This window comes from Vicia villosa, linkage group LG1, assembly GCF_029867415.1.
Source record: "Vicia villosa cultivar HV-30 ecotype Madison, WI linkage group LG1, Vvil1.0, whole genome shotgun sequence".
Classification (NCBI taxonomy): Eukaryota; Viridiplantae; Streptophyta; class Magnoliopsida; order Fabales; family Fabaceae; genus Vicia; species Vicia villosa.
In genome coordinates, this window is record NC_081180.1 from 80334691 (window position 1) to 80357690 (window position 23000).

Genomic DNA, 23000 nt, shown 5'->3' on the forward strand with positions numbered 1-23000 from the left:
TAGTATCCACTAGGTCAATATTAAACCAGGGTAAAAAAAAACTTCTGGTAGCATCAATTTTCATACATCATAGGTCATAGCACTATTCACAATCAAGAAAAATTCATTGCATAGACAATTTCCACATGCTCTAGTCACTTAATGAAAAATAGTCGGCGTTAATTAAATGAACCAAACATGAAACTGCTAAAAATTAACCATTATCACTGTTTATTATTACAGCTGGTTAGTAGTAAGAAACTGTGAACATAAGCTGGTGTTTTGGATATCAGTGATTGTGGTCTTGTTCTATAGAAAACGGCACCCGGTAATTGAAGGTCATCCATCCATTGCAAAGATATCACTCTACTGAGCACCTGTATTAGATAAATTAATAAATAGATGAATGTCTGATAAGAACAGCAGTAGTGCCCAGCTGATTACAAACCTTCTAGGATAAAAGAGCCAACAGGGTCTATTTCAGGTGACTCAAGGGGCTCCTCGGAACCATCTTGGTTAACCTCGGGTGCTTCATATGTCTGATCAGCTTGTTCAGAATTGAGCTCCTCGAGTTTTAAATGCGGCTTGTCATGGTCGGGAGGGGTTGTTTCTAGTTGCTGGTATTTGGGTTTGTTTTTCTCAAGGAGAAGGTAGGTGGTACAATACCAAAATAACAATATTCTATTTTGCACTAGCAGCGTATCTCTAATCGTACTTCTTCCAAAGGAAAGACGCTCTAGTGCCTGTGAAAGAGAGAAAGAGATACGAAAGTGGAACAGATCAGCATTCAAGAAAGCACACCCTATTACACAGCTAATCTTTCCACATAATGGAAAACCAGAAATGTATCTTATATGATTATGTATCTTCAACAAAAAATAGTAATCCAATAGACATTGAGGAAATATGATAGTGTAATCTTAATTAAAGTGAAACAGAAATGGTTGAATGATGATATATTATAGTAAGTCCAGGCTAATTTCTAAATTTATCGCTTATTTGATGGAGTAAGTGCAGAAGCACTGCTAATTTACTACTCCGGTAACAACTATATTTCAGCATTATTAAAACATAAAAACTTGAGTAAAAACTGATGGTCATAGAGTTTCCATTGTTTCACCTTACTCATACATCGTGATCAAAATTATCAGTATTTTATAGTTTTATCAAACATAATTTTAGTTCCAGTCAAAATTAAAAGACCGTGGCTCTACTCACCTGTTCTCCAGTTTGAATATCAAATGAATGCTGGTGATCAAATTGAAGATCACGAAATTCATTGATGCAAAGTCCTTGAAAGGCCCTGAATGAATGCATAAATTAATTTGGTGTTCATTAGTACGAGTCTAAGAAACATAAATTAAACTTTGCAATGATGCATGGCACTTCGATTCAATAATGTTATGTTAAGTTAACTCCCATTCATTGCTAATAAATCAGAATTGTGCTTACCATCTTATCAGAGAAGCACTAGGAATCCAGCGGAAGATAATCGGTGTATTCTCAGGGTTAACATAGTAGCCACCAAATACTATAAAAACTGTCATAAGAGAGGGGCCTACCGCCATTGCTGCTTCAGTAGTTGGAACCATAGCACCAACAGTAAGACCCATCGCAGATGCAGCAAAAGACTCCGCAGTTACGATTCCACAGAATTTCCCAAATCTAAAATGTCAAAATTAGTAGTTATAATGAGATGGAAATAATCAACTAGAATAAAGACCTAATGCCAACAAAGACACAGCAGATGTGAGTGAAGGGAGAGCGTAAAAGAGGATGAACTTCTTTTCCCTTGCATTTTTCTTTTTTGGTTCTTTTTATACTGAAGACAACTAAGATCAAGAGAAAGATGAAAAATCTTTAATTTGTTATTTTTGCTTATACGGAACGCTTATTCATCACCTAAGTAGATGTATACCCCTTTGCCCTTGGGATTTTGAATAATATATATAATCTTTGGAAATGAAACAATGACATTAATCTACCCAAGAAAAAAACAAAATGGCATTTATGGAATATGCAGACAAGAAAAAATGGTGCACCTTTCTTGCACCTCATTGTTCAAAGCAATACTGAAAAATTCAATCTACTACCCAAAAAATAAAATGAAAAGAAATTGAGAATTGACTCAAACTATATAGCTGACAGAGACCAACAAAGGAAACTAACCTCATCAAAGTAGGATGGAGACGTGCCATTGGGTACAAAACAGCACCGAACATTAATGGAAATGCTGCTCCAATTGGAATCTCAGCCAACAGTTTCGAAAACAGATAGGGGCCCAAGGAATAGGAACCTTTAGCACGTTCTCTATCAACAATTGCCCGTTCCTTTGGAAACACACCTCCAGTCTTTGTGAGAGCAGCCATAGCTGTGTTTATTGCAGCAACCTGTGAATGCCATTCTTGTAATTCAGGAAGGCAAACTTAGCCAGTATAAACTGTCATTTCAATAACATAATAACAAGACTCTTTAGAATTTTGAGTTTAAATCGTTTCAAAAAAGTTGTTGAGATAATTACAAAAACAAGATGGAACTCAAGTAGTCAAGTCTACTAGATTAGGACAACACTATCCCAGCACAGTTAATTGGTGGCCCTCGTAACATTTTATTATTTTCTGTTTTACTTTAGGTTAATAAGCGAAATTTCCTAATACTTTAAGAACGTCAGCCTTATAAAGTCATGTATAAGGTACATACAACACAAATACATACTTGCAGAAAGTGTCTATACCAAAAAATCAAATGATTAATAGTCAAAAGCCACAATGCATGGTATCTGAAGATGACTTCTAGAATGGTATCTCGTAGAAGAACAATTTAATGAGCATGATAAATTCCACTATTCCAAAACAGCCATGATATATGAGTTTGCATAGACATTATTTTCTATAATCGTAGTAGATTGAATGTATAGTATATAGCATACAAACAGCTTAAAGTTGTTCTGCTGTGCTTATTAGCAGCAGGCCTGTGAGAAATATGCTTGCAGGAATCAAGAAAATCACAAACCTGAAGCAATCCCATTCTGTCTTGAATTGAAGTCTGAGATTTTCCCATTCTCCAGAAAACTGACCCAAAGATAACTGCTGATGCAATTGACATCCTCGCCCGAACTTTGTTGGTAGGTGCATCGCGGGAAGCCTACTAAGCCAGAGAATCGGGAATCAAATAAATCAGAAATAAGTTTCATTCTCCTAACACTAAGTGCAAGATAAAAATCTTCATTTTTAACATTCCAAAATTATAAGGCTATCTAATATCTAGTGACCAGGGAAAAATAATATAAAGAAAATAGGAGATATGGTTGAAGCTGTTCCACAGAAAATAAACTTTACTTCACAAAATACAAGATATGAAAACAATAAACAATAATATCACTTTTGTGAATTTGTCTTGTCATATAACTCAATCAAGCCTTTAAGACACATCAAATTGGTTCATGGGAAAGAATGAAAACCTTTGCAAGTCCTATCATGCAATATAGCCAGGTTCAGCCATTTGATAAGTATAAAGACAATAAAGAAAAAACCAGACCTGCATCCATGCCCGTCTAAGAAGCAACCAGAATTGTTTCCACCATCCCCCTTTCCTTTTTGCTATAGTCCTCTTGCTGATTCTCTTTCTACTTTTTGAGAGGTCGTCTATAGTAATTGGAGTTGCATATATTACTGTGGATAGTTTTTGGGAGAGGGACTCAACAAGCCCGTCGATCCTTTTTTTAGAAGAATGGACACTGTCAGAAGAACTGTAGTCTATGGATATAAGATCGGCCAAAAATTCTGCAGGATTTACATGATCTGGGCAGTGGTACCTGTTTCATCAACAATTATCGACCAGCTGTTCAGAATTAACAGTCAAGAAGTCAAATACAAATTGTATGTTAAACAAAATTACCATTAGAATCTAATATTCCTTACTTCTTTAACTTCTATTAAGATATTAGTAACAATAAATTAACAGCATGGAGAAAGATATGATGTGGTTGGGTGGAATGAACAAATAAATCCAGTTATGCTCTTTTTAGGCTCATACAATACATAGCTTCATTGTGGCTTGACTACACACAAAAAAAAAAAAAAAAACTAGATATAATATTGACAAGAAGACTCTAAATAAGTAGCATAAGAGATGCGTCATGTTACACCAAGTATATCGCTTACCACAAATTTGAATATGAATCTTAGAATATGGATTGGGCCTAACTCAACATTACAAAATTAGCTTGTAAGGTGAAAGTGCGTAAATTTTACTAACACTACATATGCCATAGCTCTAGGCAATGTGGGACGAAATTCATCCCTTCACACCCAACACAATGAAAGTGTTTGATATTGCAATGAAGGCAACCCAAATGCCGCAATTATGAGCCTAAAGTATTAGAGTAATAGAGATACTTGTAGAGATTACTCTTGTAAAACTGACAGCTGTACTATTGTTCAGTATCTGACCTGCTATAGCAGGTCACACAAGTTGCTACTATAAATGCAACTTGTGATCTTGCTTGTAACTAACTTTTCACAAAATCTAAAATCAGTTACACAAAGATGAAGAGTTCTGTTAGAGATTCTAATATGGTATCAGATTAGTGCTGTTCGATCCATGGCGTCGTCATCACCGAAGTCGCCTCCCTCTTCCGCTCACGTTCTCACACCGCCAGGTTCGCCGGCGGTCATGGTCGCACCGGACGATTTGCGTCGTTTTCAGTTCTCGCTCAAGATCGCACATAAGCTGGATGAGAAGAACTTCCATCTATGGCGACAGCAAGTAGAACCGTATATCAACGCGCATAATCTCACCGATCTAGTTGTGTGCACTCGTATTCCTCTTCAATTTCTCACCAATGAAGATCGTCGCACCGGTAAGATCAATCCTGCGTACTCCTTTTGGCTTCAGAAAGATCAGCTTCTGTTGTCTTGGCTTCAATCGACTCTCTCAAGCGAAATCCTTTCTCGCGTTCTTGGATGTACACACATCAGCTTTGGGATCGTCTATTCAACTATTTCCAAAGGCAAACGCGTGCTAGAGCCAGACAGCTTCGCGTTGAGTTGCGTGCCCTAACGCTTGATGATTCGTCTGTTTCTGACTATCTTCTTCGAATCCGTACGATTGATGATGCTTTGGCCTCCATTGGAGATCCTGTGTCAAGCACGCATCACATTGATGTGATTCTTGAAGGTCTTCCTAGTGACTATGCTTCTGTTGCCTCGGTTGTTGAAAGCAAGTTTGGGGAAATGGATCTAGACGAAGTTGAGATTCTCTTACTTGCACATGAGCTTCGCTTGAACAAATTCTAGAAGCAACCAGCTCCTGATCTGGCTTCTCTTAATCTCACACATGCTCCTCAACAAGCACCTGCTGCTGAAGTTACTTCTGGTGACACCACTGAATCCTCTCCTTCAAATCCTGCACCTCATCATTCTGAGCCTGATTACTCTAGTTTCAGAGGTGGTAGGTCAAACAGAGGTCGTGGTGGTAGAGGCAGAGGTGGCAGGAACTCTAATGTGCAGTGCCAAGTGTGTTCCAAACCTGGTCATACAACTCTCAGTTGCTGGCATAGGTATAATCAACAGTTTCAACCTTCCACTTACAGTGGAACTCCTTACACTGCTACTCCTTGGCATCCTCCTCAGGTTGCTTTTGCTCAATTTCCTACTCATGTGTGGACTAGACCTACAGCACCTCAACAAAGACCAGTTGTGGCCTATGCTCCTCCCAGTACCTATGTGATTGCTGCTTCTTCATCAGCTGCTCCCTCAAATGCTTCTGGATCATGGTACCCTGATTCTGTCACAAAAGCACACACCTCTTGTTCTCAAAAACCTTTTACATGTGCCATCTATTACTAAAAATCTCATCAGTGTCAGTATATTTTGTAGTGATAATAATGTTTACTTCCTTTTCACAACTGATACTTGTTATGTTAAATGTCAGGTGTCTAATGCAGTACTTCTGGTTGGCAAAGTTGGGTCAGATGGTCTTTATGAGTTCCCTCTGCTTGGTGTCTCCAAACCTGCTCAGTCTTCATTTGCTTTAAATAATTTTGTACCTACTGTTAACAGTGTCAATACTTTTCCTGCTTTTTCTAATGTTTGGCATTTAAGACTAGGTCATCCTAATGTCAACACCTTGAAATTGGTGCTTCAAAGTTGTAACATTCCTTTTAGCAATAAAGTTCATAATTTCTTTTGTACTGCATGTTGTATTGGCAAGGCGCATAGGTTACACTCTCCCACTTCACACACCACTTACAATACACCTTTAGAACTTATTTTCTGTGATTTGTGGGGACCCTCTCCTCAACCCTCTACTCAGGGGTTCTCTTATTACATTTCTTTTGTTGATGCCTTCTCTAGATTTACTTGGCTGTATTTGTTGAAGTCTAAATCTGAGGCTCTTAATGTTTTCAAGCAATTCAAGGCCTTAGTTGAATTGCAGCTTGGGCACTCTATCAAGGCTGTGCAATCAGATTGGGGAGGTGAGTTCAGGCAAGTATTTAACTGAGCTAGGGATTGTTCATAGAGTTATTTGTCCACACACACACCACCAAAATGGTGTTGTGGAAAGGAAGCACAGGCACATTGTAGACCTTGGTCTCACTCTCCTAAGTCAAGCCTCTCTTCCTATTACCTATTGGGACTCTGCATTTTCTACTGCAGTGTACCTAATCAGCAGACGTCCTTCCTCTTCCATCAAGTTTCAAGTGCCCTACTATCTTCTTTTTCACACCATGCCTGACTATAAGTTTCTGAAAGTGTTTGGATGTGCTTGCTTCCCTCTTTTGAGGCCTTACAATGCACACAAGTTGGAATTCAGATCTCAGGAATGTCTCTTTTTGGGGTACAGCACCTCTCACAAAGGCTATAGGTGTCTCTCTCCTTGTGGGAGACTCTATATATCAAAGGATGTCCTGTTCCATGAGGCCAGGTTCCCTTATATGGAGCTTTTCTCTTCTAAATCTCCCAGTACTTCTGTTTCTCCTAAGCCCTCTTCTACTTCTTCTCTGTCCTCTCTTTTTTCCTCTGTTCCTTTACCTACCCCTATTCCTCTTGCAGTTGTTCCCTTCACACCCTCTGCAGTACCACACAGTGAGTCTGCCTTTCCTTCTACATCTATACCTTCTGCTCCTAATCCAGCTGAAAATTCACCTTCTTCAGTGGCAGCCTCTTCTACTTCTCAATCTGCTTCCACTTCATCTCCTTTACCTCAGAATGTTGCACCTGTTTTGTCTAAGCCAGTTAATGATCATCCTATGAGAACAAGAACCAAAGCTGGTTTTGTGCAGCCTCGTATTTAACCTACTCTGCTCCTCACTCACTCTGAACCCAAATCTGTCAAGCAGGCTCTGGCAGATTCCCAGTGGAAATAGGCTATGCAGTCAGAGTTTGATGCTCTGTGCAATAACAATACCTGGTCCTTGGTTCCTTTACCACCAAACAGGCAGTCTATAGGGTGCAAGTGGGTGTTTCGTGTCAAGGAAAATCCTGATGGTTCTGTCAACAAGTACAAGGCACGCCTTGTAGCAAAAGGTTTTCATCAAAAACAGGGCTTTGACTTCAATGAAACCTTTTCTCCTGTTGTAAAACCAATCACCATCAGACTTATTCTGACTGTTGCTCTCACCCATAAATGGTCTATTCAGCAGCTTGATGTAAATAATGCCTTTCTCAATGGCATTTTACATGAGGAGGTGTACATGGATCAAACTCAAGGGTTCACTGGTTTTGATCCTTCCCTAGTTGGCAAGCTAAACAAGGCTTTGTATGGCCTCAAACAGGCCCCTCGGCAGTGGTTTGAGAAGTTGCAGGCAGCTCTTCTCAAGCTTCAATTCCAGCCTAGTAAATGTGATCCCTCACTGTTCATTTTCTCCTCTAAAGGGCACACTGTTTATCTTCTTGTTTATGTTGATGACATTATCATCACTAGTAATGATCCTATTCTTCTCAAGTCCCTTATTGCTAAATTGAATTCTGCCTTTTCCCTAAAACATCTAGGTGATCTGGACTATTTCCTTGGCATTGAGGTTAAGAAAACCTCTCAGGGTTCTGTGCTTCTTACCCAAACCAAATACATCAGGGACTTACTGCATAGAACTCACATGGCTGATCCAGTCCTGTTACTACTCCTATGCAGTCATCCTGCAAGCTCACCAAGCTAGGCTCACCTGCTCTGCCTGACCCCTTTTTGTACAGGTCTGTGGTGGGAGCTCTACAATATGTTACTATCACTAGGCCTGAAATTGCCTATGCTGTGAACAAAGTTTGTCAGTTTATGTCCCATCCCCTGGATCCTCATTGGACTGCAGTTAAAAGGATCCTCAGATATCTTAAAGGCACTCTTCATTTTGGCCTTCATTTATCTCCCTGTTCTTCTCTTAAACCTCCAGCTCTCCAAGTCTATTGTGATGTTGACTGGGCCTCTGACCCTGATGACAGAAGGAGTACTTCAGGGGCTGCAGTCTATTTTGGTGGCAATTTGGTTTCCTGGTGGTCTAAGAAACAGCCTGTGGTTGCTAGATCCAGCACTGAGGCTGAATACAGGAGTTTAGCTCAGGCTACTGCTGATCTTCTATGGCTTCAAACTCTGCTTCAAGAACTTTGCATTCCAACACAGCAGCCAGTGGTACTTTGTGACAATCAATCTGCTGTCCTGCTGGCTCACAACCCTATCATGCACTCTAGGAAAAAACACATGGAGATTGGTCTGTTTTTTATCAGGGAGAAAGTCCTTGCTAAACAGATAATTGTTGCTCACATTCCTGGAGTTGATCAAATTGCTGATGCCCTTACAAAACCTCTGTCCTCTTCTAACTTTCTAGAACTCAGGCACAAACTCAGGGTTGTTACCTCCCCGTGAGTTTGTGGGGAGGTATTAGAGTAATAGAGATACTTGTAGAGATTACTCTTGTAAAACTGACAGTTGTACTATTGTTCAGTATCTGACCTGCTATAGCAGGTCACACAAGTTGCTACTATAAATGAATTTGTGATCTTGCTTGTAACTAACTTTTCACAAAATCTAAAATCAGTTACACAAAGATGAAGATGTCTGTAAGAGATTCTAATAGTGTGGACGATACGTGAAGCCCGGCAACAGATCTAGGATAGGCTCTAATGATATCTTAGGTTTTTATATTGGACTTAACTCATTCTTACAAAACCGGATTGTAAGGTGAGGGTTGCCCAAGTTTTATGAACGCTTACACAAGCCATATCTCTAGGTAATGTGGGTCTAAATTCACCCATTCATGCCAAACACAATTAAGGTGTTGGAGGCTGCAAGGAAAGCAACACAAATGCTGCAATTAAGCGGCTATGGATGGACCGCAATGAAGGACGAATTTCCAACTTTTAACATTATATTTGAAGTTCTAACAAGCTTCTATAATCTAGATTTCTTGGCTTTTATAGGAGTTTACTGTTTCAAAGAAATTTTCTCAAATAATAGACAGAAAAATCAGTGCTATGTTATCAACTAGTAAAAAAGAAACCAGTGAAATAGGTTATTTAATAGTATATGAAGTTAATAGGGCCCCGATATCTTAAGCACTACAATAATTGAGATGATTTCTGGTGTAAGAATGTATGACGGCTAAATATAAATAAGGTCAAGACAATTACCCGAATTTGGAGAAGTACTCCAACGGTTCATTGCCGGCAGGACCAGCATAAACAAGTGAACCCTCAGTTAGCAAGACAATGTCATCAAATTTGCTATACACTGAACCTCTTGGCTGATGTATTGAGCAAATTACTGTATGACCATCGAGTGCAAGTTGTCGGAGAGTTTCCATAACTTTCTCAGCCTGGAAGGCATCAAGTCCTGAAAGTAACTTTAAAACAAAATAAGCAGAGAGAAAGGATATAGTTCTCTGAAAACTGAGCACACATGAAAGCAGCTATTGGCAAGGAGAAGCCATTAATGCATTATTAATTAATAAAAGAAAACACAATTTTTACAAGAAAAAATCATCATAGGAAGAAACAAAGTTCTACTTGTGCATATATTATTGCATAAGATAGGCTAACACACAAGGAGCCTTCTCCGAGTATAGGTCAGTATTAGAATGATCCATTGTGATTCAACCCCAAAAATTGACTTCCTAAACAAATCAAATGGTCGCAAGGCCGGATACCAAGATTTCAGAAGGAAAAAAAATGGTGCAATCTTAAGAGTAAAATCAACCTCTTGGGTATGCAGGAAAAACCCATTTGTAAGGAGTCAATATGTAGAGTCGTAAGTTTGAGGAGATGAGCTATTGAGTTTGGAACCACAGAGGAGTTTTCTAACATTCTGATCATAGATAAATAAATATGAAGAGGCAAGAGTTCGACCACTCAAAGGACTATGCAAGGACTCAATTGTGAAAGAGAAAACCATTGCATATATCTTTCCCATTATTCTGTTCATTTTTCATTAAGAGATAAAATCATTATTTTCTTTTATTTTCTATATTACCATTGGGGGTTCCAGACAGGTACAAACAATGTAGTATACTCAAATCGAAATTCTTGCACCACAAGTATCAGAGTAATAAATAGTCAAAATGTATCTGAAACTAAACATGCAGCATATTAAATTTTTTAGTAGTATTATCAAAAAAATAAAATTTAACTAATTACATCTTTGTTTATATATTAAGAGTGTGCAAGAGGAATTTGCTTTGTGTGCAAAGTTGTAATGCTATTATACCAGCCATGTGCATCCAATATATTGCAAGTAAAGTTCAAATCCACCGCAAAGCAATTCTTCAAATTCACGCTTACCTGTTGTGGGTTCATCAGCAAAAATAACAGATGGGCTTGCAAGCAGTTCACATGCCAAGGATAAACGCTTCTTTTCACCACCACTTATTCCACGAACTTTGGCATCACCAACATTAGTATCGGCACAACTGACCTTTTGAAGAAAAAGAACACAGATGTCAAAGGGAAGTAAAATCATTAACATATGACTATCCAATGCAACTAACATATTGCCAATCATGAATCTAAATTAGGAAAGCTAAAAATAATTACACAAGATGCACAAGTAATTTTGATAGTAATTTTCATTTTTGGAACTTGTAAGAATGGTGGGCAAGCTCCAAATATAGAAGGCGCAAGCAAATATAATATTAGTACTAGTAGTCAATAAGAATTGATGGACCGAAATTTAATCTTCACAAGGTAATAATTGATGAAAAAATCTACTTAATAACTGTTCCTGCATTCCAATATATAACAGCAACTATTTTGCCACTGAAACAAATTACACTATCTAAAAAAACTCACCAAGCCAAGCTTGAATAGGAGATTGTTGACATGTTCATCCCTCTCTTCAACAGAAGATATATTGGGAAGCTGTAGCTCTATAGCAAGAGACAATGTTTCCCTCACAGTAAGCTGTGAGAAGAAGAGATCCTCCTGTCTCACATAAGCAAACCTACAGCAAACCAGCATTTCAATATATCTTCAAACAAAATTTAAAAGAACTATATCAGGAAAATCACTACAAATTCCTATAAAACAACAACACAAACATACTTGTAACTATTCCTAGAACTAGGTTTTCCATTAAACTCCAAAAGGCCACTCAAATGAAGCCGAGGCGAAGCTGCGAGCTGACCAGCAAGAACATTGAGCAATGTTGTCTTCCCAGAACCTGAAGGCCCCATTATGGCTAATAACTTTCCTGGTTTTGCTTCTCCGCTCACATTTTTAAGCAGAAACCTCACCTATTCATTTCACAATTCACATCAAATCTCTATCATTACCAAATTCAAACTTGAAAAAAAATATTTAACTCTCCATCTAAGTAGCACTGACACTGATACTTGTGATAACCTATAATTTATTCTTTTTCAAATTATTAACCAACGTGTCAGTGTCGTGTCAGTGTCGTGTCAAGTGTTCATGCTTTGAGCTTAATAGCTCTCCATAAGTTGCAAGATAGCATCATGTGCATGTAACGATAAAGCTATTACAATGATTTCCTCACACTACTAGATTCTGATTTTTCTCAGCAATTAAACAGTATTTCATTCTTCACTTCGTGAAGGAGTAAAAAGAGAAAGTGAATGAATAGAAACTCACAGACTTGGAGGATTTATCAGATAGCGAACAATTAATACTATTCCAGCGAATTGTAACCGGCGTGACCTTTCCTGAGGGAGTAGGAGTTTCACCGTCGGGGGAATCGCTACTCGGAACACAGTCGTCATCGTCGTTCTCCGGCAATAGAGCGGGACCGGGAGCGGAGAAGATTCGAACAAGGAAGGATACAGCGACGGCGGCGACTATCTGGCCAAGGCCGCTGCCGCCGAAGCCGGTGACAAATTGGTTCAGCTTTTTCCCGCCAAAAACCACCATTATCGTTTCCGTCTGAACTATGAGCTGTGGAGTGAAGTTTGAGGTTTGAATAGAGAAATGGAGAAAAACGAAAATCAGTGGAAAACGACGGCGTTTTCTGAGTGAAGAGCATGGTGACGCGTGTCGGTTTTTTTTAGATAAGACGAGTAGGAAAAGGGGACGAAATTCCACTGTTTGGAGTTTTGTTTGAACCAGTGAGAAAAGAAAATGGTTCCTTTTTTGTTTTATATCGCTTCGTTAAAGCAATAGAATCCAAAAATATCCTAAACAAGGGGACTTATCTTGTTGGATGAACTCTAGGACTAAATTTAATTTTAGGGTTAATAGTAATTTATTCATCTGTAATGTTATCGAATTTTGCTTTTCTCCTCCTTCCTACTTTTTGGCAACGGTTTTTCAAAAAAAATGTTGGCAAAACCTGTATTTGGCAACGGCAGGGATAAACCAAAACACGCTCATATTACAGGGGATAAACTACTATTAACCCTTAATTCTTTTATGTTTTAAGAGCATTGCTATTCATTTTTGGAGTTTTTAATATACTCATTAATAGTACTCATTAAGCCATGTCATTTTGAGTTAAAATCCAATTTTCATTTTGCAAGATTTTTATTAATATTTTATTTATTATTAAATTTTATATTAATTTAAATTATTTATATTAATAATTGTTGGTGATTTTAGTATCATAAATGTATTTTGGTAGTAATGTGATTTACTATAGGCCAATGCAATTATGCGTTAAGTTTGAAACGAGTTAGGATAGTGCGGAGTGCACGCTCATCGAGGCAAACGTGTAACTGAATACGAATAATAGAAACGGGGTTCTAAGGGGCGTAGCCCCTGGCGGGGTGCGGGGCAGCGCCCTGCCGGGGTCCAAAGGGTAGCGCCCCTGGTTCGAAAAATTCGTTTGAATAGTTGTACGCTTTCCCAACAGACATGACCATTTTTTTCCGAAAAGGTGTGTCTGTTCGTTTTCTGTTATTATTCTCCACATCATCTTCTCCTTCTTCCACATAATAATTCAACACTCATTTAATTTTTACTCACTACAATGGTTTGTTTAATAAAATTCAACACTCAATCCCACCATTTTAAACAATCACAACAACCAATAAAATTTTGCAAAGTAATATATTTGGGCCCACACTTTCTCATTCAACATGTTAAATGTTTTCAACACATATTAATTCACATCACTTTCAACTCTATTCAACACTTCATTGCACCTATTCAACTATTGAATAATTTTTTCAACACTCCCTTCGTGAATGGTCTTAAACAAAGTCTTATGATCTATTTGATTTGGGGTAAATGGATGGGAGAGGCCGAGAGGGGAGGGAATATTTATAATTAAATGTGTTTAGTTCAAATATTATAAAGGGAGATGATGAGAACAAAGTCTCTCTAAAATACAATTTTTGCTTCCCCGCAAATTAGAAGGATTTGAAGAGAGAGAAGTGAATATAAATTTTGATATTTACAAAATTATTATATTTACTAAAACATCTTAAATGTTATAAAACTAACTAAAATAATAGAGATCAAAGAGAGGTAGAGAAGAGAACAACAATATTGTATTATCATCTTCTTTCAAGTAAATGTCTTTACATTGCAAAGTGGTCTCTATTTATAGGATATTAGGAAGGTGAAAAATCATAACTTTACTATACCACTTAATAGGGAATATGAATATGAAAATGAAATTCATATATATATATATATATATATATATATATATATATATATATATATATATATATATATATATATATATATATATGGACATCCACAATAATATTTATTCATAACACTCCCCCTTGGATGTCCATTGAGGATATGCCTCCTTAAAACCTTACCATGAAAACCCAATGAGACAAAACCACGGTGAAGGAAAAAAAGTGCAAAACATATGTATTTCTCCCCCTCGTGCCTACATTTATACGTGAGACGATATTCTTTGTAGTTGTTGCTTAAAATATCTTCTTTGAAGTGACTTCATGTAGTGGTAATAGTTATGCAGAATATTATGAAGTTGTTGAAATGATTTGTTTCATAGATCTCCATGAAATGGTAGTACCATCACACGTAAACAAATAACCTCTTTCTGATCTACCATTATGAGGATTTGACAAGTAACCTGCATCTCTAAGATAACAAAGTATATGTTTGACTTCTTTCCAATGTCTTTGTGTAGGTGAATAATTCTATCTTACTTATATATTGACCGCAAATGATATATCAAGATGTGTATAATTAGCAAGGTACATTAGTGCTCCATTTGTACTGAGATATGGTACTTCAGCACCAACCAATTTTCCATCCCTTTCTCAAGGCCTGAAAGGATCTTTCTCTATATCTAATGATCTAACAACCATTAGAGTAGACAACATGTGACATTTGTCCATAGAGAAGCATTTCAACAATTTTCTATATAGCCTTCTTGATGTACAAATATTCCTTTGTCCAGATGCTCAATTTGTAAACCTAGACATATTTTGTCTTTTCTAGGTCCTTCATTTTAAACTCTTTATTTAAGCAATTTATAGCTTTTGGAAGCTCTTCAGAAGTTCAAATAATATTTATGTCATCCACATACACAACTATTATTGCAAATACTTTTCCACATCATTTTATGAAAACACAAGGACAAATTGAGTTATTTGTATATCCATCCTTTAGTAAATATTCACTGTGGTGATTATACCACATGCGTCCAGATTGTTTCAACCCATAGAGAAACTTGTTCAATTTGATGGAGTAGTTTTCTCGAGATCCAAAATTGTGTGCCTTTAGTATATTGAACCTTTCAAGAAGTTTCATGTAAATGTCACTATTAAGTGAACCATATAAATAATATGTTATAACATCCATCATGTTCGAATTAAGTCTTTCATGTGTTACAAGGCTAATTAATTATCAAAAATTGATTGAATCCACTACAGATGAATATGTTTTATCAAAATTAATCTTGGGTCTGTGTGAAAACTATTGAGCAATAAATCAAATTTTATATCATTCTTATTTTTCTTTTTCACAAAAGCTCATTTATATCCAATTAGTTTCACACCTTGAGGTGTTCGGACTACAGATCCAAAAGTGAGTCACTTGTAAAGTGACTTTAATTCTTCTTCAATTGAATATATTTATTTTGTCCAATTCTCACTTATTCTACAATCTTTAATAGACTTTGACTCATGATCCTCGTTATCATTGATCACTTTTAGCGCTATTGTTGTGAAATTAATTCCAAGAACAAAGTATAATACAAGGGAATAATAAAGAACAAGGAAGAAGAAGAACACGAGAATTGGTTATAACTGCTATTCTTTTACTTTCTTTTAGAAAACAAGATTACAAGTTTACAAGAATAACAAATAACCTCTCTCACCCTAAATTTAATTCCAATTCTCACTTTTAGCGTTCCTTGAATCTAGGAAGCACCATTTCTTTCGTGTGAGACTTGGTCCTGATCGTGTGAAGATTTGGGCTTTCTTTCAGTGTGTGGGCTGCTTCTATTATTAACTACATTTAACTGTGTGTCGTTCGCAATCATGGTGTGCCGAGGGGCACACCTTTTTCTTCCATTTCGAACGCAACGGGATCTGTTACAGTCTTCTGTCATGGTTTCTTTAGCAGACATTTCTGCTTCATAGCAGAATTGTATTGTTTTGGTTGTTTTTCACTTTATTTCATCATGTAGCTTCATTTTGGCTTGAAAAATCATAAATACCTGAAAACAAAATAAAATACCAACGTGAAGCAATATATTCGATAAAAACGGAGAAATAATTCATGTAAATTAAACCTAAAATGCGATACGATTTTGTGTTATCACCAAGTTATTGAAACGAAGTGGTGTACATACAACAAAAACAAGGAATCCATATAGGCTTTAACACTCTAAAATCTTCAATGTATTTCTCGAATTCCAATGTAATTTTGTTCTCCTTAAATTGCATAATTATCCAGAAATAATGCATATTCTATTGGATATGATTTGGCACGTAAATATCCCCAACAAAAAGGTATGATTTGGTTTGTTTTAAATTCAAATTCAAATCCCCATTTAAATTTGATTTGATTATTATAGTTATCCAACAAATCATATAGTGATATTGTTAAATAAAAGCAATAAAATCTTTAGCAAATCTTCTCCAAAATATAGCAGTCTAGCTTGTTGAGCAAACAGAAGCATCAGTCACAAGGTATTGGAGTTTGTAAGTTCCGTGGTTTTATGATTGGGAGTAATTTTGCTAAAACATGTTGCATTTGATAAAACATGTATCACTGCCAGATGTTGGACAATATGTTATGATATCCAGAACAAGTGATATAGCAGGAGTTACTGTTATTTTCTTTAAAGATTTGATTTGTTTGTGTGAGATTCTCTCTGGATATATCTCACTTATTTTATGCAGGTCAAGAAGATTATATCTGGAACAATTGATTTAATCTCCAACTGTGCATAAGTTTCTAAAATTGGTTATTGAGACAATTTAGGAAACTTGTGATGTTTTGTTCCAAGATTCAATGAGATTTTATGCATAATTGATGCAACCATCAGCTTGTGGATCAAGAAATATTTGGGTGAAAAATATGAAGCCCATAAACAGCTGAGGAGTATATAAAGAGAAACCTAATCCTAATGCGACTTGGCTTTCACAACTTTGTAGAAAGAGGAATTTATAGTCTTAGGTTTTGAGAGTCGTTTTAGTGTGTTGTGTTTTGTGTATGTCACTCGTGTATCTTTTGAAGTGTAAAATTTATTTTGGTGGAATGAATACGAGCACTAGGCAGGATATTATGAATCTTACTACCTATTGTTGAGGCGGTAGAGCGGCAAGCAACAAAAGATTTGGATGTATTCATCCGGGAATTATCGTGTCCACAGAGATCGGTGAGAAGAACTGCCGTTCGACTATCTCGTGTTCTAAGTTTCATGAATTGGGTGCGGAAAGGTAAATGCGGGAAAAGTAAATAAAAGCAGATAAACAATCTCAATAGTCTAAGAGAAAGAGTTATGGAATTGCATTTCGTTCTACCCGTCGAATACTTAAATATGAAGATCTATCGCTCGACACTCACAATACGCATCAACATCACCGGGCATCACTCGAGATGCCACATCGGTGTCCATGTCTGCAACACCGACGAAAGCTCAACCGTACTATTCACATCAGCGATTTCTCCACCGACACAAACAACACGGAGGCATTAGACTCGATACCCACTACGATTGTTAGTCCTGAATCCATGTTTGCAACCCAGAACCTAACAGTTATCATTCCTAATCAAGATCTATGGTGTCCATGTCTGCAACAACACAAATCCAAAGCATTTAAGCAAAAAGATCAAGAACAACAACAATGATGATTTGTAAAGCGAATATATAAACGATCCCAAGATCCACAAATATACATACAATAAGAGTAGAAACATACATACAACACCCACCATTGGAATGAAACAAAGGGAAGAGAGAAGATGAACCGGAAAGATCTCACCGGTACAATGAAATCGAGTCAGATCCATGATCAATCCACATGACGTCGCACCCAATGGTGTTTCCTAAGCCTCTAAACTACCAAAAAAGGATCAGAGCTCAACTTGTCAAGAAGAGGTGATAAAAAACCTAAAAAATCTGTTATTAACTATTTATACAAAACTGAGTTTCGCAGTGGGCGCGACGCGCCCTATTTCAGTGCGACGCGCCCTATATAAATTTACCAAACCGCCCTAGAGCGCGAAGCGCCCTAATCCGGCGCGACGCGCCCTAACTTCTGCCAGACTATGTTCTTCAAACTCAAAGAGGGCGCGACGCGCCCTACAGCGCGCGAAGCGCCCTGCACCAGAACAGCAGAATTATTTTCTCTTTGCTCTCGCAGCCGTGTCTTCGACACTTTATTCCTCAAGGCTCCGAAAACGCAAGAATACCTACAAAAATACAACAAAACTATCAAACGGTATAAAAGTATATGAAAATACAAGTATTCGTAAAGTAAACGTAATTACACAAAAACGGGGGATTATTCAAACGGTATTAACAAAAAGCATTGATAAGTGCCACTATTTACATACACAAAATAACTACAATTTGACACTTAACAACTCTCCCCAACTAGAATCTGTTTGTCCTCAAACAAGGCCAAACATTCAAAGAATCAAAAGTAAAAATCCAAAGAATCAAGAATCAACAAGATTTGGAAAAACGAAACAATTGTACGGTTCAAACAAAAACGCACAAACAAAGTAAACACTTACCACAATCCTACAACGAACATGAAAATGAAACGAATCCTAAGTACAAAAATCATATAAAACATTCTAAAACAAAACAAGCTCAATCACGAATCACGCCTAGCAAAAACTCATCGGTAGATGAAAAACACCGAAAGGTGAGGACTTTGAACACTCATCCAACAATCTTGCAAACAATAGACAAAATTATGCGTTCATCTAAAATATAGTATTGAAAATGCAACGACACGAATCACAAGGGCTTTTAAGGTTGTAATGTGGCTCGGTTAACAAACAAGTGATAAGTCCTAAAGCTAATCGAAACAAAAACTTGCCTAAACCTAAGGGAGTAATTACTTCCACAAAGTTTCAAACAATACAATTTCAATCCAACTTTTCTCTTCATCACAAATTTCACACCAAACACAAAACTTATTAGCACACTCTTATTCTAAACTCTTTTTGTTCTTTTCTTTTTCTAGCTTTTCTCTTTTTTTCTTTCTTTTTCTTTTCTTTCTTTCTCACTTTTTTTTTCTTTTTCTTTTTCTTTTCTTAACCTCACATCAATCACAACATAAAGAGGCAAACACCTTCTCCCCAACTTGAATTCAACCATAACATAAAGCGAATACTCCCTACTTTCTAAGGCAAGGTAAAAATTCAAACCAAAAATCATAGGTGAAGGTCAAGAAAACAAAGAATCAAACATCCATACACAAATGAAAACCAAACGCTCATAGACAAGCATTAAGCAAAAACAATATGGATATTGACAAAAAGGCTCAAAAGGGGGTTACTAATGGTCACACACTCACAAGGTGAAATGACATTTGGATTAAGGTAGTTGTGCTCAAAATCAAACAAGTGCCTTGATCACTTTCGTGCATTCACAAAAACAATACAAACAAAAGATTAAACATAATAATATCCAGTTAAAACAAGAAATGTCGGTCTCTCGCATATATACAATGGAAAGCCACCTCACATTTATGGTAAAAAGGGAAAAACTAATTGTGATTCAAGTCATGAGCAAGTTATGCAAAAAGAATGAGTAATATGAAATTTGTACAAATGAAAAGTCTCAAAAACATGCTATGCTATAGAAAGCGATAAACGAGTACCTTGCAACGTACAAATTTGAACACTCATTACCGCACAACCGGCTTGTTGAATCAATCAAAATCGGAGAATTACTGAATGCGACTCCAAGTAATCGGACCAAAATTTGAGTCTAAACACAAACAAAAGAATTAAAAATAAATCAATAGAATACTATACTATAAATCCTTGGTGTAAGTGGGAAAAAGGCGAGCCGAGTGACCCGTTAAAAAGAGGTCACTGGCCAAAAGCAACCCAGCGCGCGACGCACCCAAGAGCGCGCGACGCGCGCTACACCAGAAAAACCAGACCAGTCTAAAAAGACAGATTTTTCAGTGAGCCACCACTTAACACCTACACAACTCAATTACAGAAAAACAGAAAAATAAAACCGTTGGGGTGCCTCCCAACAAGCGCTCGTTTAACGTCGTTAGCTCGACGCCTTTATTGTTTCGCGAATGGTAAGAAACTTCCTCGCGGTACGCCAATGCTTTCGCCTCAAACGCAACCTAAAGAAAACGTCCTGCCCAAACACTTAACAAACGAAACTTAAAACATAAAACCATCGCAATGCGATTAATCTCAACCAATCCCCGGCAACGGCGCCATTTTGTTGAGGCGGTAGAGCGGCAAGCAACAAAAGATTTGGATGTATTCATCCGGGAATTATCGTGTCCACAGAGATCGGTGAGAAGAACTGCCGTTCGACTATCTCGTGTTCTAAGTTTCATGAATTGGGTGCGGAAAGGTAAATGCGGGAAAAGTAAATAAAAGCAGATAAACAATCTCAATAGTCTAAGAGAAAGAGTTATGGAATTGCATTTCGTTCTACCCGTCGAATACTTAAATATGAAGATCTATCGCTCGACACTCACAATACGCATCAACATCACCGGGCATCACTCGAGATGCCACATCGGTGTCCATGTCTGCAACACCGACGAAAGCTCAACCGTACTATTCACATCAGCGATTTCTCCACCGACACAAACAACACGGAGGCATTAGACTCGATACCCACTACGATTGTTAGTCCTGAATCCATGTCTGCAACCCAGAAGCTAACAGTTATCATTCCTAATCAAGATCTATGGTGTCCATGTCTGCAACAACACAAATCCAAAGCATTTAAGCAAAAAGATCAAGAACAACAACAATGATGATTTGTAAAGCGAATATATAAACGATCCCAAGATCCACAAATATACATACAATAAGAGTAGAAACATACATACAACACCCACCATTGGAATGAAACAAAGGGAAGAGAGAAGATGAACCGGAAAGATCTCACCGGTACAATGAAATCGAGTCAGATCCATGATCAATCCACATGACGTCGCACCCAATGGTGTTTCCTAAGCCTCTAAACTACCAAAAAAGGATCAGAGCTCAACTTGTCAAGAAGAGGTGATAAAAAACCTAAAAAATCTGTTATTAACTATTTATACAAAACTGAGTTTCGCAGTGGGCGCGACGCGCCCTATTTCAGTGCGACGCGCCCTATATAAATTTACCAAACCGCCCTAGAGCGCGAAGCGCCCTAATCCGGCGCGACGCGCCCTAACTTCTGCCAGACTATGTTCTTCAAACTCAAAGAGGGCGCGACGCGCCCTACAGCGCGCGAAGCGCCCTGCACCAGAACAGCAGAATTATTTTCTCTTTGCTCTCGCAGCCGTGTCTTCGATACTTTATTCCTCAAGACTCCGAAAACGCAAGAATACCTACAAAAATACAACAAAACTATCAAACGGTATAAAAGTATATGAAAATACAAGTATTCGTAAAGTAAACGTAATTACACAAAAACGGGGGATTATTCAAACGGTATTAACAAAAAGCATTGATAAGTGCCACTATTTACATACACAAAATAACTACAATTTGGCACTTAACACCTATGAAGTCGAACATCTCCCCTTCAAGTATCTGGGGGTGCCTTTGACCTATATGAAATTGTCCATCCACCATTACATGCATTTGATTGATAAGATTGTAAGCATAATTAAGTACTGGAGTACTAAACTTCTTAGTTATGCAGGGCGAGTGCAACTTATTAAAAGTGTTACTTTTGCGGTTGCAAACTATTGGATGCAATATTTTCCTATTCCAAAATTTGTTATTCATAAAATTGAAGCTATCTGTAGACCATTCACGTGGACAGGTGGTTGTGATATCAGTACCAAAAATCATGTTGCTTGGGATAGTGTGTGTAGACCTCGGGACTGTGGAGGGTTAGATATCATTGATCTTAAAATTTGGAAAAAAATTACTATATTGAAATTACTGTGGAATCTTAGTGGTAAGTATGACAGCTTGTGGGTCAAATGGGTCCATACATATCATCTGAGACATATGGATCTGATGAATGTGGGTATTAAAAGTCATAACTCCTGGATTATGAAATACTCAAGCAAATGGCCATTTTGGATGATATCTGACAAGTTTAGGAACAAATGCTGAATAGTGAAAAGTTCAAGATGAAGGATGTATACAAAATGATGTGTAAAGACACCCCATTAGTAATATGAAAAAAGTTATTCCGTTTTAATGATGTTAAACCGAGGGCGTTGATTACTATGTGACTTGCTTGCCATGGTAGACTGGCTACGAGACAATTTTTTACCGTCTAAGTATAAGATCTGATATCAAATGTTGTATTAAGGCATAAGATGATGAATGTATTAATCACTTGATATTTGTTTGTCATGATACAAGTTGTATATGAGTAAAATGTCTAGAGTGGATACATGTTAATCATATTCCAAAACCTTGGGATGAGGAACTAATATGGTTGAGTAATAGTACCAAAGGTAAAGGGTGGAAAACCTTTATCTTGAAGCTAGCTACTACGAAGAAGAGAGTATATAACGTTTGGAGATACCGCAATGATGTTTGTTATGGTAATATTGTAGATAAGAATAAAATTGTGGACAACATAATAAATATGATTGTTTATAGGGATGGTATAATAGGAAACTTATGACACATACAACTAACTAAATTGATGGTTTTTTAATTTTATATTTTTCTTCTTTTTGTCTCATATGAGAGCTGGATCCGTGCGATTATCTTATTCTTTTATGCTTTTTGAATTAATACAAATCTTGCTTTAATTAAAATAATTAAATTATGCATAATAATCATCTCTCAAACATAAAGTAATACACTCTTAAACTAATGCACTCTTAATAGAAAAATATTTAAAATATAAATATTAAATCATTTAAGAATTTGTATAGTTATTAGTATTAATTGCTAAAGGATGTTTATATTTCTGCAGTTTTTTTTCTTCATTTAGCCACATTTCATTACTTCTAGACTATGTCCGAA

At 37.1% G+C, this 23000-nt stretch overlaps 1 protein-coding gene across 1 annotated transcript; it reads right to left on the minus strand.

Annotated features, from left to right (window-relative positions):
- Positions 1-85: 85 nt before the first annotated feature.
- LOC131643302 (ABC transporter G family member 7) lies at positions 86-12527 on the minus strand. Its single transcript, XM_058913491.1, has 12 exons — positions 12054-12527; positions 11505-11695; positions 11253-11403; positions 10746-10878; positions 9600-9801; positions 3517-3793; positions 2992-3123; positions 2149-2369; positions 1432-1644; positions 1198-1282; positions 428-722; positions 86-356 (listed from the first exon to the last, which is right to left on the minus strand). The coding sequence occupies exons 1-12, from the start codon at positions 12327-12329 to the stop codon at positions 346-348; spliced, it is 2187 nt and encodes a 728-aa protein (XP_058769474.1). The 5' UTR covers positions 12330-12527; the 3' UTR covers positions 86-345.
- Positions 12528-23000: the final 10473 nt, after the last annotated feature.